This window comes from Passer domesticus, chromosome Z, assembly GCF_036417665.1.
Source record: "Passer domesticus isolate bPasDom1 chromosome Z, bPasDom1.hap1, whole genome shotgun sequence".
Classification (NCBI taxonomy): Eukaryota; Metazoa; Chordata; class Aves; order Passeriformes; family Passeridae; genus Passer; species Passer domesticus.
In genome coordinates this window covers 50,340,882-50,356,167 of record NC_087512.1, presented here as the reverse complement: position 1 = coordinate 50,356,167, position 15,286 = coordinate 50,340,882, and the positions used below count along the sequence as shown (strand labels likewise).

At 40.9% G+C, this 15,286-nt stretch overlaps 1 protein-coding gene across 3 annotated transcripts in view; it reads right to left on the bottom strand.

The window, feature by feature from the left end:
* GRIN3A (glutamate ionotropic receptor NMDA type subunit 3A) overlaps positions 1-15,286 on the bottom strand; it is a 67,385-nt gene that overhangs the window by 25,305 nt on the left and 26,794 nt on the right. For all 3 annotated transcript variants that reach the window (XM_064402989.1, XM_064402990.1, XM_064402988.1), the window contains exon 3: positions 9,288-10,335. In XM_064402989.1, coding sequence (XP_064259059.1) covers positions 9,288-10,335 — 1,048 coding nt within the window. The remainder of the gene's footprint in view (positions 1-9,287; positions 10,336-15,286) is intronic.

The following is a 15,286-nucleotide window of genomic DNA, read 5'->3' as shown; positions in this document are numbered from 1 at the left end:
ACTGTGGGGTTTTGAGGCCTTTCTAGGAGGTTCTGGCTTTTGTATGACTTTTCAGTGCTGCAAAACCAAATTATTTACCTCAAGGACTTTTCCCCCCTTGATGCCCTGGTTTAGTTTAGTATCATTTTGAGGTTTGCATCCCATGCAGTTGCCATTTATTTTTGCAGCAAGAATCCAGGTACAGAAAGTTATGGTCTCAGGTCCACAAAAGTAGGCAGTACAATATTGCCTGCTGATCCCATGGAGCTTGAGCTTGCTAGGATCTGTGAGGTGACAAGGAACATCTAAACAGGGCAACTATTGGGAAGGGAAATTGTGGCTATTCTCTACAAGCAATGATGTAACTGAAATCTAAAAAATTGATGGATGGGGTGCAGCAGCTGCCTCACTGAGTCTGGCTCAGAACTGTTCTGTGAAATGGGACTGGAGGAAAAATGTTTTCGGAATTCCATTTCTAATCATGATCTCAACTCACAAGAAGCATTTTATCATTCATTTTGTTTGCCTCTTCAATGTCCAAATGTAACTCTGTGAACTCTTTTTTTGCTGGAAATGAGAAAAAGGCAACCCAGTATGTAGCTGAGGGCAGTGCCAGTGACCACTCACTTCAGTGACAGAGCCAGCATGGATTGAGCTTTTACCACTACCTGTGAAGGTGCTTTTTAATTTAAATAGGGTATAGAAAGGAGGAACATGGCTAAAAGCAGTTTCCTAACTTTTATAACAACTTCTGAGGAAAAACTATGATGCAAAAGGTTTTAGTAGTTCACTTCCACAACAACAACAGTGCTGGTTACCTGTTATAATACGAAGTGCAGTGTTTAATGGGCACCTTGTGTATCAGCAGAATTGCCAGTATGATCTCTGCCAGACAATTGCTGCAGAATCTTAAAAATCTGCTCAGTTGCAGTTCCTAATCACCAGAGAAGGATATAATTATTTAAAGAACAGATGTGGCTTTAGAAATCTGATGTTTTACAATGACATTTCTGTCTCTCACAGATAAAGCAATAGTATTTTATTTTGTCTTATGTAACCCCCACATTTAGGTGGTTTCCCAGCCACCAACAGATTTCCCAGGAAGAAAATATAAGTAATTGGAAGTGGTAAGCAAAGTTTCAGGGGAAAATGAACAAAACAAATGAATAATAGTAATTTAAAAAATCCCAACCACAAACCAGTATAAAGCTGTTCATGGGCTTTCCCTTATCTGCAGGAGTTTTTGAAATCTAACTAGTGAAACTAACTAGTGAATATTTATGGGGTGCAGAGGGAGATGAAAGAAAATTATTCACAGTAAAGCACAAGAATTTCAGATTTTAGCAGATGAAAATTCACAGCTCAACTTCTGGAAGTGGAGGTTTTGATCAGGAACTGGTCTACGTGTTCAGGCTTCAGAAGCTGAGATGTTCCTAGGGCCTCCAGGAGAGGGTGTTTGCAGAATGCATTTGAATCCATGCTGTCGCTTCTCTGTTGCGAAAAGTGTCGGTGGAGCTTATTCTTTACTTGTCAGGATGATGACAGATTTCCTTAAAATTCTGTCACTTTGAATCCAGCTCAGAGAGATCATTAGCTGGCATAAAACCCAACAGCTGCACTGAAGCCAATGAGCAGCTTTAATCTGGACACAAGTGCAGAGTCCAGTGCTGACAGTTTTTTCTCTTCACTGAAATAAGGGAATATGTGGAAGGAAACTGTGACTTAGGTCTCTGCTCAAAAATATAACCTTGGTGTTCATGGTCCCTGTGTGAGAGCTGATAATTAAATGTAAGATCTGCTCTGCTCCTCTGTGTTTTGGAAAAGCTGTTCAGCTCAGGGATGAGACTGGGGACTCAGGTCTGTGGTTAATTTCTGAGAGTTGCCCTGATGATTCAGGTGCTGGGCAGTGCAAAAAGCTCTGTAAGAAGAGCACTCTGGAGATTATGAACTTGCAGGTGTGTTTATCCCTGTTTCTTAATAGCATTCTAAGAGTTTTCTGGACAGAGGGATCTTTAGCCTGTATTTTATTCTGGGAGAGCTGAGGACTGTAAGGTAGAAAGTGTAAAATAAGTAAGAAAAATGGGTAGACTGAGGGAAAAGAAGGGATGTAATTCCCAAAAGGAAGTAGATCACTGCTTCCAATTCCACTTCAGCAGAAAGCAGTTGTAAAGATGTTCCACATGGAGTCACTTCATCCAGCACATTCTTCTGCTTACTCCCTGTAAAGCATGGCTAATGTACTGTCAGGCAGGTGAAATCCATTTCAAATTACAAGTGAAGGAGAGCTGTGTGGCTGAGAACATGTTCAAGCTACGAAAGAGATATCAAATAAGACTTCTGGTTAGAGAATTCCTTTTGTCCTTCCATCCTCAGTCTCCAGTCTCTGGATGAAAAGCTTATCACACATTTCTACAAGCATCTGAGGCCTGAAGAAGGAAAGTTAATGTGGCAGCAACTTTAAGTGTACGTAGTTTACCATCTTCAAAACCATCGTTTTTAAAATCCTTTTTCTTACAAATTTCTTCTGCTCCAGCTGTTGCTGATTGAAGGTCAGTCCTCCTATCCCCTGGCCATGTGGCAACTGTCCCCAGGGTGCCAGGGCTGAAAACAGTCCTCTGCCTAAACCTGTAAGGCAGGAATAGTGCTCTATGCTTTCCAGGAAAGGAACAAACAATGGGTTTGTGTTGTAAAGGGGCCATGAGTTACCAGGATGAAGAGATTTCCAATTGTAGGTGGTGGAACTCTCTACCTGCACTGCCCTCATTTCTTCAACACTATTTGCTATTTGCTTTGGGTTCAAGAGCATCAAATGAAGGTAAATCTGAGGGAGTCCTGTGTTACGGACAGATCCAACATGGGAACAGAAAGGGATTTTTTATTTCTTGGAATCAGTGAGGAATTTATTAAGCATGAAGTGTAAAAGAAAAATTACAACCATATTTGGATACCCTGGCCCTTTGCACAGTGAAATAGACATTAATATTTGACTTTACCTGGTGTACAGTCAAATCTTAATGCACTCAGTGAAAACCACTATTTCTTCCAGAGGACTTGGACTGTTGTCATCTCTGAAATCCAGTGGATCAGTGCAGGACTTCCATCTCCAGGAGGGTGAGCCAGACTATCACTCTGGTCTCTGTAGATCATGACGGCTGTGACTTTCATGAACAATAATAAACATTCTCCGTGCTGCTAAGTCAGCTACACAATGACCTTCCACCTGACAGGTGGTAAGATCAGCTTCTGCACCTTCACTGTTCTCTGCTACTTTTTGCCAGTTACTTCAGTAACTTCTTCTTGTAATTCTCCACTTGCATTATTTCTTGCAAGGGTCTGAGCCCCACCTATGATGCAGTTGCTATTTCTGGTCGTGGGCTCACTTTACTTTTTTCAAAATATGTTATGGCATTTAAGTATTTAGGCATTTAGCTTGAGAATAAGAAACTGACACCCACAGAGATGGGAAAACACTAAAACACATGAATTCCTTCTGGTGCTTGAAGAGCAACCTTCATGACCTGCACCACATAGACTGAAGACAGCAGGACATCCTCTCTTCCACACCTACCCCTAAATTCTTTGCCTGAAACAATGAGGGGAGGTGAAGAGCAGCCAGGGCAGTCAGTGCCAGAGTGTGTAGGTGAAAACCTCGAAGAGAAAAGGTTAATATGCAAAGATAACAAAAAGATAATTGTTGTCAAGAAAGCATAAAAAACCATGTTTCATTGGGAAAAGAAACTTGATTTGCAGAACACTGCAGACATTGTCTGATAAAATGGGCATCAGAACGAAGCAGATCTGAGTTGGACAGATTCTGAACTTCCAAAGCTGTAATTTTAACAAGAAATCTTTAACGAGGTGATGGGGAAGCTAAACAAGTCAAGTGTTCACCACCATAAATTGCATGGGGAAACTAAAGAAGTCAAGATTGCACCTCCATAAATTGCAGGTGCCTTTCATTCCTATACGAGACAGCTCTGCAATTCTTTATTCTGGCTGGAGCTTGATACTCAATTTTGCCTTTGTCTGAGAGGTTTTCACTTTCCTCTCTGTGACACTGAAAGTCCTTTTGAGTTCAAATCCTTCACTGACTCATTAACACTCAGAAAAGCACCATGTATTAATTAGCAGTCTCTGATGCTGTGAATCATGACCTTCCTGTGCCCAGTAACCTCCTTCACAGAAACACATGCTCCATAGCTTCTTCTTTTAGTTGTAAAAAGAACCCTGTGGTCCTGTACAAATATTAAACCCCATGGCAACAGTAAGATTTTTTAAAATTTGACTGAGTTTGTAACTTGATTTTTTGCTAAACAATTTAGAGCATTTAATGCATATTTAAATAAATGCTACTTCATTATCTATATAACACACTGCAGTTCAAGTGGTGCCCCTTGTAATGATTCATCTCAGGCTGCTGCAGTGAAAGACCACAGCAGTAATTTCCATTAGTGTAATTCCTGTAAAAATTCCTTTTTCAGGAAGAAGATTTACCGATAAACACACAACAATTCTGGCCTTACTCTAAAAATTGCTGAACTCAATGGCAAATATCATTATCAGAAGGATTATTTGAATCATGCCTCTAATGAGAGACCACCTGTAGCGTGGCTTGACCTTTCTTTTTCTGTAATTTGGTGTTGCTAAAGCTCATCTGCAGTTGTGTGCCAGTTATATTTCTGGACAGTTTTAATACAAATAACACAAAGTATTCAACTGATATAATAAGGCCTCTAAATTAACTGAGATGCTCATAAATCAGACTTGAGAGCTTGCACTCTCATATTTTATATATCTAGATACAAATTGTAATAAAAATATGGGCATCTCAAAAGAGCAAGTCTTCAGGCACTGAACTAGGAGAAAATCAGAGATTTCTGGGGACTAATCCCAATGCACACCAAGACTGTTTGAAGGACTTGCTGGGTGGAACTTTCCAGAGTGACTGTAGGTGTCTGCAGTGTATTTCTTGGGGCACTTTTTTTTTTTTTTTGGTGAGTTTTGAAAACACATCATTCATGGCAGAGAGAAGGAAGCACTTCCAAAGAATGGTTTAGGTGATCTTGTCCTGAAGCCAGTGCCTTAACAGCAGCCTACCTGTACAAAATATAACTGTTAAAGTATAGTTGACTGACTAATAATATCTTACCTCTTCACTGCAGGCATGTAAAGTTAGGAGAGACAACACAGTGAAATTTCTGGTGATGGGACCCAAAGGAGTAGTCCTTTTTTTGTTAAATGAAGCTAAATAGGTTCAATATTTAATGTCAAAATATAATGCAGAACGGAACTTTTCCACTGCCAAGGTGTGTTTTTGAAGGTAAACAGATGCAGAGCAGTAAGAACATAACCAGAGTAAATGGCTTCTCAAGTGTGTAGTAAAGATGGAAAAGAAAATCTATCAGCTGTCACAAAAGTCACAATGGGCAGATAGCACCCAAAACCCTCATTAAATGTTGAAAGAACAACACTTCTGCAGACAGAAGGCCAGGTGTTGGACTACCTTATGGAAAATCTGCCCAGCTCCTCTCCCTTCTACTGCTGTTTGATTCCATTTTAGCATGTTTGAAATATTTCTTCTGCCCTATGGGCTTCCAGAATTCTTTTGCCTCAAATATCCTGAATTACCCAACACACTCATGACATCATGGTGTATCTCCAATATGTGTTCTTGCATGAAAAACCGAAAAGCCATTCAGGTCCCTTTGCCACTAAAAAAACTCCACTCTCAGGGGGATCCTGCAGAATCACCTGCCATGAGTTGTTCTGCAGAGTAAAATATCATCTTTCTAGGACTTACATGTGGCTGTATAAAGAGTAAAATATATATGAGTGAGCAACCTGGTGGAGGGTATCCCTGTCCATGGCAGCTGGGTGGAACCAGGTGATTTTTAATCTCTCTTCCAACACAAACCTTCTGTGATTCTGTGATCAGACCATCCCCCAGGCAGGCTCCTGGTCTGCATGCCTGGGGAGGAATATCTGAACCTTGGAAAGAACTCAGCTCTGGTTGAGAACCTGGCTGCCAGGCACTCTGACAAAGAATAATGGTATAATATTTTTGTGCAACCTAAGAAGTGACATTAGGAGAAAAAGTGAAATGAGCCAGTATGATTCAGACAAGAGAAGAGATAAAAGTAAATTAAATTATACAAATACAATGCTTTTTCTCAATGTTGTCTGTCAGTAGACAAGCTTTTAAACTTCTTTGCCGTATACTGTAGAGAGCTTCTTAAGAGAGATTCAGGACATGGATGCATGTTCCATCTGGCAGCCAGCACATTTATCCTGTAGCTGTCTTATCTCCTTGTCCTCAAACAGGAGGCTGAACGTGTTCCAGTGGACACAAAAGCTGTATTTGCCAGTTTCCACTGGCAAGAGATGATGTCTAAAACCTGTACAGTTAGAAAATGAGGGGGGGAGGGGGCAGCTCTGGCCCAAAACTGTCCATTTTCTTAGAAGAATTAGATTTTAAGGTGGCAGGACATTGCTTCAAGATCTCTACAACCTACTGGCTACTGTTGTACCTCCTAAGAAAGGGGGCAGCCACCTTTGATGGACACTGCAGGAGTGTGGCTTTAGTGGCCTGCCTTGGTTAAGATTCTTACACAGAAAATACTTGGCAAGTTCCCCAAATTTAAGACATATTCCTGTAAATTAATTTTCATTCCTCACACTGCTTTCCTTCTGCTCTAGTTTCTGTCTCACTGGCTGCTCCTCCTTTCAGCAGCTTGACGATATTTCTACATTCTCTTCTATATCATTAGTGCATTTAAAGGTCCAACTGAAATAGCTCTAATTCTGTCCTTCCTGACTGCTCACAACCTTAGATGGGATTTGCCATTTATGGCTGACAGCCTGAAGAAATTACATGTCTTACATCACCTCAAGAAAGCTGCTAGTCTATTTTGGGCTTTGTTTTTTAAATAAATTTCAAAAGCACAGTACAAAGGGCACATGCATACTGAAAGCAGTAGAAGGATATTTAGAAGTATATTTAAATTAAAATGTTATTTCTCCCTCCTGCTGCCTTCTTTTTGAAATGAATATCCACCACTAAAAAGAAAGAGGTAAACATATCTGGGAAGAAAAACCCAAACATAACATCTTTTAGTCACATAAAAAATGCTGCAAGTAACTAACTAAAGTGGTGCCTGTAAATATGTGACTGCTGTGGCCCAAACATTTCCTAAACTTAAGCTTTAACTCTTAGAGAAAACTTCGAATGACCATAGCTCAGGCTCTTGTGTGAGCAAGGTTAAACCAACGCACTTTCTATTACAGCTACTCTTTCAGACTAAGACTTTGGAGGCAAATGCATGAATGACACACACAAAACTACTCTGCAGCTCATGTGATGGCAGGCAATCTTATTCTTTCTTAAAATCTGTGTTGTCTTATTCCTGCAATGGGAACTGGTAACTACTCAGAGATTTAGATTTATTCCATAAAGCAGGAAAGTGCTTTTCCAGGAAAGGCTAGTAATCCCATTGATGTTATGGAATCACTGAGGCTACTAACCAGGAGTCATCCGTGTTTCTGTTCTAGACCAAGATCTGTGTGTAAGGCACCTGACATGCTTCAATGTTCTGCACTAAGCTTCAACAGCACAGCTTTAGAATAATTTAATTTTCCTTGTAGCTGCAGAAATTTCCCAACACCAGTTTTAAAAACACTGCATGTGGTCACAGCAATAATGCTGAAAAATAGGATGTAATCTGATGCAATTTGATTTGATGGATGAGGAGATGCCCATGCAAAGAGTAGAGAACTAACCTCATTTTCAAACCAACACTGTGGCTTCACACAACAGTGTAACAGAGATATCCCTGGCACTGGGGAAATTCAGCTGGAAGGTCTCATCTGCTTCTTCAGAATGCTTGGAGAAAATCATATATAATAGACTTTTGTGCCTTACATTGATAAAGATATTAATGCAATATTTATGATATTTTTTGTTTGGAAGGGAATTGCAGATTATTAGAAGCAATTTGCTTTAAGCCATAAATCAATTTTAGAGCGCCTTGGGTGAGCCACAAAACTGCTACTCTTTGTTTAAACATTTTTGGTAGAAACCATCTAGTTAACATTGCAGGGAGTGAATCAGGCACTGCACTTGCACAGTTAAAACTGTCTGGTCATCAGCCTGATGGTGAGGTTTCACTAATGTAACAGATGGAGCCTGGCCTTTGCTGTCTGAAGGGGCATATGTACCATTTATTCACATGGTTTACAAAAGCAAGATGTATGCCCTGTTCTTGTGTTATTAAAGTTACTTTTTTATAGTGGAACAATCTATCACTTCAGTGCCTTGAGACAAACACACGGTGGATGGTCTCTGTACCAGCAGTTAGGTCACGAGCCCAAAACTGTGGGTAATACAATCATACCTTCACTGCAGAAAGTGCCACATGAGCAAGGGAAATCTGCTGCTGCCATTGTGCCCCCTGGAGTGACTGTCAGGTGCAGAGAATGCTCTGGTGTCACCTGGAGCCATCTATTCTCTCTAAAAGCCATTCTGCCCCTTGCTTTCCTGATCACTACTTAGTGACAAATAAATTAAGAATAGTCTTAGAAAAGGACTGGACTTAAATTCCAACTGAAGACCCCTTGGTGAGAGGGAGAGAGCAGGTGGAGGAAGTTCTGGGAAGTCTGAGCTCATTGCAGATGGATTGTCTACAACACTGCTCACCTCCTCCCATGATGGTTCCCAGCAGAAACAGCACTGCAAATCAAATCCTGGCTACTCGTAAAGTGATTTCCACTGTTTTGAAGCATAAGGCAGGATTTTTCAAAATACTTCAGTCCTGCTATATTTCATTTAGCATTCATGGGGAATTTTGCCAGCACTTCCCTTTCCAGCAGCATTATGACCAATGAAATACTTGAAAAATTCTACCTAGAGATGATCAATGGTTTCATCTTGTTCTGCGCAGTTATTTTGTTTCAGTAGATCTCAGGATGGCCTGACTCATCCAACTGATTTAGACAAGTCCGATCAAAGGGAATACGGACCTGAACTCAAATCCTTAATCTGCATGTAGAACCCACTATTCTTCTCTGCAGTGGACAGTACCAGAATACTTCACCTTTCTCCTCACCTTCAATCTTCTAAATCCTTCCCCCTACACTCTTATGGGTATTTAAAGGTCCTATCTCACTGAAATGCCACCAGGTTGTAAGTAATTGTAATCACAGTTTTCCACAAGGATTATTTTCTGATTTTGTCAGAAACCATATATTATGCAACAGTGAATTTTGAGTGGAGAGAAGAAAAGGCTGAGTTAATAACAACAGACATGCTTTACCTTTGGGTCATGTATTCCAGAAAGTTCTTCATAGATCTTCTCTCCCACCATGACAGCAGCTAGGTTGGCTGTGTATGTCGACAGACAAAACAAGCAGAAAATAGCCCAGAGATTCATTAAAAACCTTCCAGTCCAGCACTTTGGGGGTTTGATGGCAGCTGTTCTTCCAAACAGGATTGCGTAGCAGACATTGAGGGCAGAGGAGAAGGAGAACACTTTGTTCCTGTTCCTTCCCCTAGGGGTCATTCCAAAAGGACTTTTCCACTCATACAAGGTGAGGAATACAGCTGTGATGTGAAGAGCAACAAATATCCCCAGCCACATAGTCCAGTGAAGTGGCCACATAAAGGCTCCAATAGGAGCTGCAGTGTCTTTGGTCCTCACCAAAATCCCCAAGCTGGTTGAAAAGAAGGGGCTGGTGAAATCAATCACTTGGCTTCGGGCAGTGTTGATGCTGAATGATGTCACTGCCATGTGAGCTGTACCAGCAAGAAGGTCTCCCACCAGTCCTGTCCAGTGGCCATTCTTCCAGGCACCGTATTTTCCATCCCCAACAATGTACAAGTCAAAATCAAAATTCATATCCTCAGCCAGCTTCTCCAGTAGGTCAATGCAGTAGCCATAGCAGCACTTCTTCAGCTCAATGGGGACAGTGTCATTGCCCCCTTGGAGGGTTTCAAACAGGTTGTCCAGCACACCTGAATCATTGGTCAATGGGTCCAGGCACAGCTGCCCTGCTGGGCAAAGACCTTCATCATCTACATCCCTTGTGAAGACAAAGGGATGTTCAATCAGAGTCACCACCCTCAGGTGCAGTCGGGTGGGGTGTTGCATGTGACTTTTATGTCTCTGTGCCTGTTCTGGCCATATGCCATAGTCCATGATGATCTTCCCTTCTTGCCAGCTCCCCAGGCGTGTCCACATTGGGTTTCCAATGGGGTCATGCTGCAGATTCCAGATGAAGAAATTATTTTCTGAGCTGACAATGGATGAGCCCTTAACTTTAATGTGGCCGCTGAGACCATCAAAAGTTGTGTTGGCTAAAAACCTGTTGGAGAGAGAGCAGGGGAATCAGAAGCAGACAGCTGAACCATGAATTTATGGTGAATAGAGTAGGTGGAGATGTTGCTGGACACCTGGATCATTAATAGCACACAGATCCTCTGGTACAATAAACCAGCCACGTAATTTATGACTGAATTATATGGGGATGCTCCCCTACACATCTAACGCAAATGAAAACTCCTCAGGAAATATGTATTTTTTTACTTACTAGAAAAAATGAGTACAAGAACTGTAATTTTTTTAGTTACCTTTGCCTTACAAGCTGATGAAACACAGGTTACTTCTAAGCTGAACTCACCAGATCTGCTGTCACTTTCCTAGATAAAAATACATATGAAAATGGAAGAGTGGAAATTATGTATGAAATGTCCTTCCAAGAAAAATGCTATAATCTCAGTAAGATCTAGCTTACATAAGAGGGGCTACTGAAGCGCTGTCAACAGCTTTCAAGCACTCTCAAGCGAACCAATCTGGATTCAAAAATGCAAATTTGGCATTGGTAAATCACTGTTAGACACTTCAGAAAAAAGTAAGGGAAGAAAGTGAAAGATGGTTGCTCTAGGACAGTCAGTTTTAATTCTTAAAAAAAAAAAAAAGCAGGTTTTTAAAAAAATGTGCAAAAGTAATGTTCTTAAAAGTGCTGCGCTGCCATTGAAGCAGAACTCATGAAGTGTGCCGGTTTGCACTGCACATTTTGCATTGAGAATTCCAGGCTTTTACTATTCCAGATACTGACAATAAAGTTGCACATTTCCTTTGTATTGGAAGGCAGTGTTGGCCAGTAGTTGTCCCCTGTGCCTGTTGAATTCAGCTTCTGGCAAGCCATCATCAAAGAGGCTAAAAACAACATGGATAAAGGAGCTGAGAACTCAGAAGGAATTAAGTGTTTGAAGCAGAAAATCCTTTTCAGTGTGAGCACCATGACTAGCTGAACTGCATCCTGCTAACAGCAGAGCTGCTATGCATTTGGCAGCAGCTGCACAAGCCTTAAAACACTGGTTCCATTAAGAACAACCAAGTTAAATTGTTGCTAATATGGTGCAAAGCAAGTCATGTACATTTTTTTTTCAGTAAGAGGCATTCAGAAGACAGACTACTCAGCTGTTGTGGCAGAATATAGCACTTCACATTAATCCTGAGAATTGGATTAAAGAAGTGTTGGAAGAAGCATAAAGGCTGTCATTCCAGCCTCAATAAGGAAGACATAAATTTTTAAGTACAGTTAACTGTTTATCAATAGTTACAGAGGATAAAAAATAACCTTAAATTGATTTGAAAATGATAAATCAATTGCAAGTGTGTGTACATCCATACTTCTGTCCAGCCTTTACACTTTGTTTTGATGACTTTTGATGATTTTATGGGGTTTCAACAGTTAAAATACTGCACTGTTTAAGTCTCAAGGTCATATAAATTTTAGCCCTTTGCAAAAGTAAATTTCGGAAAGTAAATAATTTAGTTTTGAATGTTGTTGTGTCTGTGATAGCCTTCTCTAAGGCAGTTTCAGTTCTTGCTCAGTCTTCTTTGACTAGGTTGAGTTTGGAGAAAGATGTCACAGCCAATACTCTTGAAAGCAGATGATCTGTACATGTGCTAGCTTGGGTCTGGAAATCATGCCTAAAAAGGCAGATTTATGTGTTTATAAATATAAACATATATAAACTATAAATGCAGTTTTCATCTTTTAAAAACCTTTACCATTTAGTCCAGTATTAAATAACACCATAGCTCCACTAATCAGTGGTATCTGCCACTGTTTGCCCACTCCTTCCCTCCCAATCCATACTTCCTATCTGATGGTGTAACTTCCCTGTTTGTGTATGTAAACACTATCAAGACAAAGTTTATGGGAGCAGGCAATCTTTAGCACTAAAGGAAGGTTTATGTGACCATAAACTTGTTTGGGTTTTATCTCTCTCTTACTTTTATCTCCCTCAGTCTCTGTAAAAAATTGTGCAACTTCTTTAGGAGCCTTGCTGGGCATACGAGCCAAAGCCATCACTGTGACAGTAACAGTAAAACCATTCCATGTGTGTAGGTGGTCCTGCATGAAAATTTTTTTAGGAGACATACACAAAAGACTTAGCAGTTCACAGAAATGCCAAAAACTGAGGGAGACAAGTCCTCAGATGGAATAAGCTTGCAATGTTCTCATGAATTTGGCCCCATGTTGCTAATACAAGCATCACCTGGGCATGAGAATGCTGCAAAGCAGGTGCTTTTGGGAGTAACTGAAGCCATGGAGCAATGCATTTCATTAATTTTCTGAAGGTGGAAGGAGACTTCTGGAATTAATGCACGCTGTTCCCTGACTCACACAGTAGAAGTAAGCACCCCCAGGAGGGCAGAACAAGCCCTCAGTACCTGTTCAGTGGTTCTATTAGGAGCAGGTACCTGAGAGAGATTTAGCACCATTTGAATGTACAACTTAGTGTCTTACCTTTGCAGCTGATTTGCATGTTCTGTATTCTTTTGCAGTGACAGAACATGAATCAAAATAAATGATGGAAACCATGCTGGAGAAGCATTTTAACAACACTTTGTTTTATACGCAAGCGGCTGCGGCTGCTGAGCATTTGCATGCACTGTGAGCAGCACCAGTGAAACTCATGCCAGCAACTTCAACTGAAAACTCCTTTACTCAATAACTTTAGGAAACAGATAAGAGGCTCTGACTACACTTCTTAAGCTAGAAATCTCCAGTGTGAATCTTTGGGAATTACAAGTGCTGGGTACTGCACAAATACACTGGCAGTGTCTGAGCAGCACTGTTTCGGAAGGGCTACTGACAGATCTGTATGGAAAGACAGCCTGCACAAATTTCAGAAGGTGAAGGGCCAGATCCTCAAGTCTGACAGCTGAATGAATTTTCTTGAGGCTGTGTCAATATATGGGAGATGACGTTCACACTGACAGTCTATGATAACTGCATCAAAGCTTTATCAGAGTCACTTCAGTTTGAACAATGAGTCCCAAGTGTGCCATTTGCTCATTTCAGCTTTGTTTCTCATGTGCTTTTTTACAAGAACTGCTCCTTAGACCTTTAGCAGTACTATCACTCCCCAGCAGAATCTTTGAAGTATATTTAAGAATGACTTAATGAAATAGTTTTCTCTCAATCTTGATGATTGGATCATTCCACCTCTCTTTTTGGGAAGCTTACATGGGCAAGAACTAGAATTGGGAAGGAAAAAGATAAGGTTCTAGGGAGAACTTATAGTAGCCTTGCAATCCCTAAAGGGACTCTAACAGAGCTGGAGGGCCTTCTTACTTGTAGGACAAGAGGGAATGGCTTCAAACTGCCAAGGACAGAGTTACATGGGATACTGGGAATAAGTTCTTCCCTGTGAGGGTGGGGAGGCCCTGGCACTGGTTGTCCAGAGCAGCTGTGGCTGCCCCATCCCTGGAAGTGCTCAAGACCAGGTTGGACAGGGCTGCGAACAACCAGGTGTAGTGGAAGGTGTCCCTGCACATAGGAAGGGGTGGAAAGAGGTGACATTTAAGGTCCCTTCCAATCCAAACCATTCCGTGATTTTATGGATCTATGAAATAGCAGGTTGATGAAATTACCCAAGAAGCTGAGTTAAAGCTCTAAGACTAATTAAAGCTATAAGACAAGATGAAGCTTTGGAATTTTAATGCCTTGTTCCATCAACTAGGATGCTCCCGTGAGCAGGCAAGAATAGATGAGGGAATCAATCTCATTGTAAGAGGAATAATGGACAGTGACTTACAACAGTAGTCTTCAGGGGGTTGTACATCTATACCCATATCCATACAGATATAATAAGTATGCTTTGCCATGCACTAGCTCATTATTCTGCTCCTGGGTTCACTTAAATGTCTGCACAGCCAAGGTATGAGATCAGTGCTGGCAGAAGAAACTCTGGCTGTGCCAGAGAATGGGGCTGCGGTTCATCCACCCTTTGCAGAGAGGCGAGGTGGAAGTCTGTGCACTGCTTCTTCTACCTCATCCCCTTCTCCATCCCCATGCACAGCAGCTACAAGGCTTCCCACCAAGACACATGGGTTCACTCAGACAGAAAAATGCACTCATTAGTAAAAAACAGTTAAGCACCAGACAAAATGTTCATCTTTGGAGGCTAAAAACGCCTAAAAACCCTGGTGAGATGGGCCAAGTTGGTCACAGTGAAGCCACTCATCAGCATGTCACACCTGAGAAATTAAAGGCACCACTTAAGAGTTAATAGTTATGCTGCTGATGCAAACACATCAGTTCTGGCTGTCAGGTACCTGTCTGCCTCATACTCTGCAAAAACAGCTGCACTGCTTTAGGACAAGGGTTTCTCTAACCTGTTATTTTCTCTTTAATAGTGTTCACAAGCAAATGTATAGGGGGAAAAAACAAGGCTAAGCATGCAATTCTCTCTTTCACTTCCACAGTACCTTTACCAATATGAAGGGAAAAGAAATTTCACAGATGTGAAATTACATATTGTCTCCCAAAATATAACAAAAGCTAATGGTTCTCTGTAGAGAGCATCAATGATGAATTATTTTTCAAGAATACATTTAAGTGTTTTACTTACGTTTTCCTTTTTTAAAATCTCTTCTTCACACCTCAAAAAGCCTATTCATAAAACTGCTATCCTCTTGTTACTCTAAGAAGGCTCCTGCTGACTTTTGCTTTTCAGTTAAAATATCCAGAATAATGTGGCAAAATAAACATCACAAGTCACTGGTGTATTGTGAGTTGATCCAGTGTTTATTTCCCAAGTCATCTTCCACTCTTTGGAAACAGAGGGTTTTTGACTCTGAATGGACAAGCGGACTAAGGAAATGTTGGCATCTCAAATGGCTGTGTTTTGAGCAGTGCTGTTAATAATGTATTCATTATTGTGCAGTCATGTCCAAAAAAAAATTATGTTTTTCAAAAAATCCCTCAAGAACTTTTATCCTAACTCTGTCCAAGA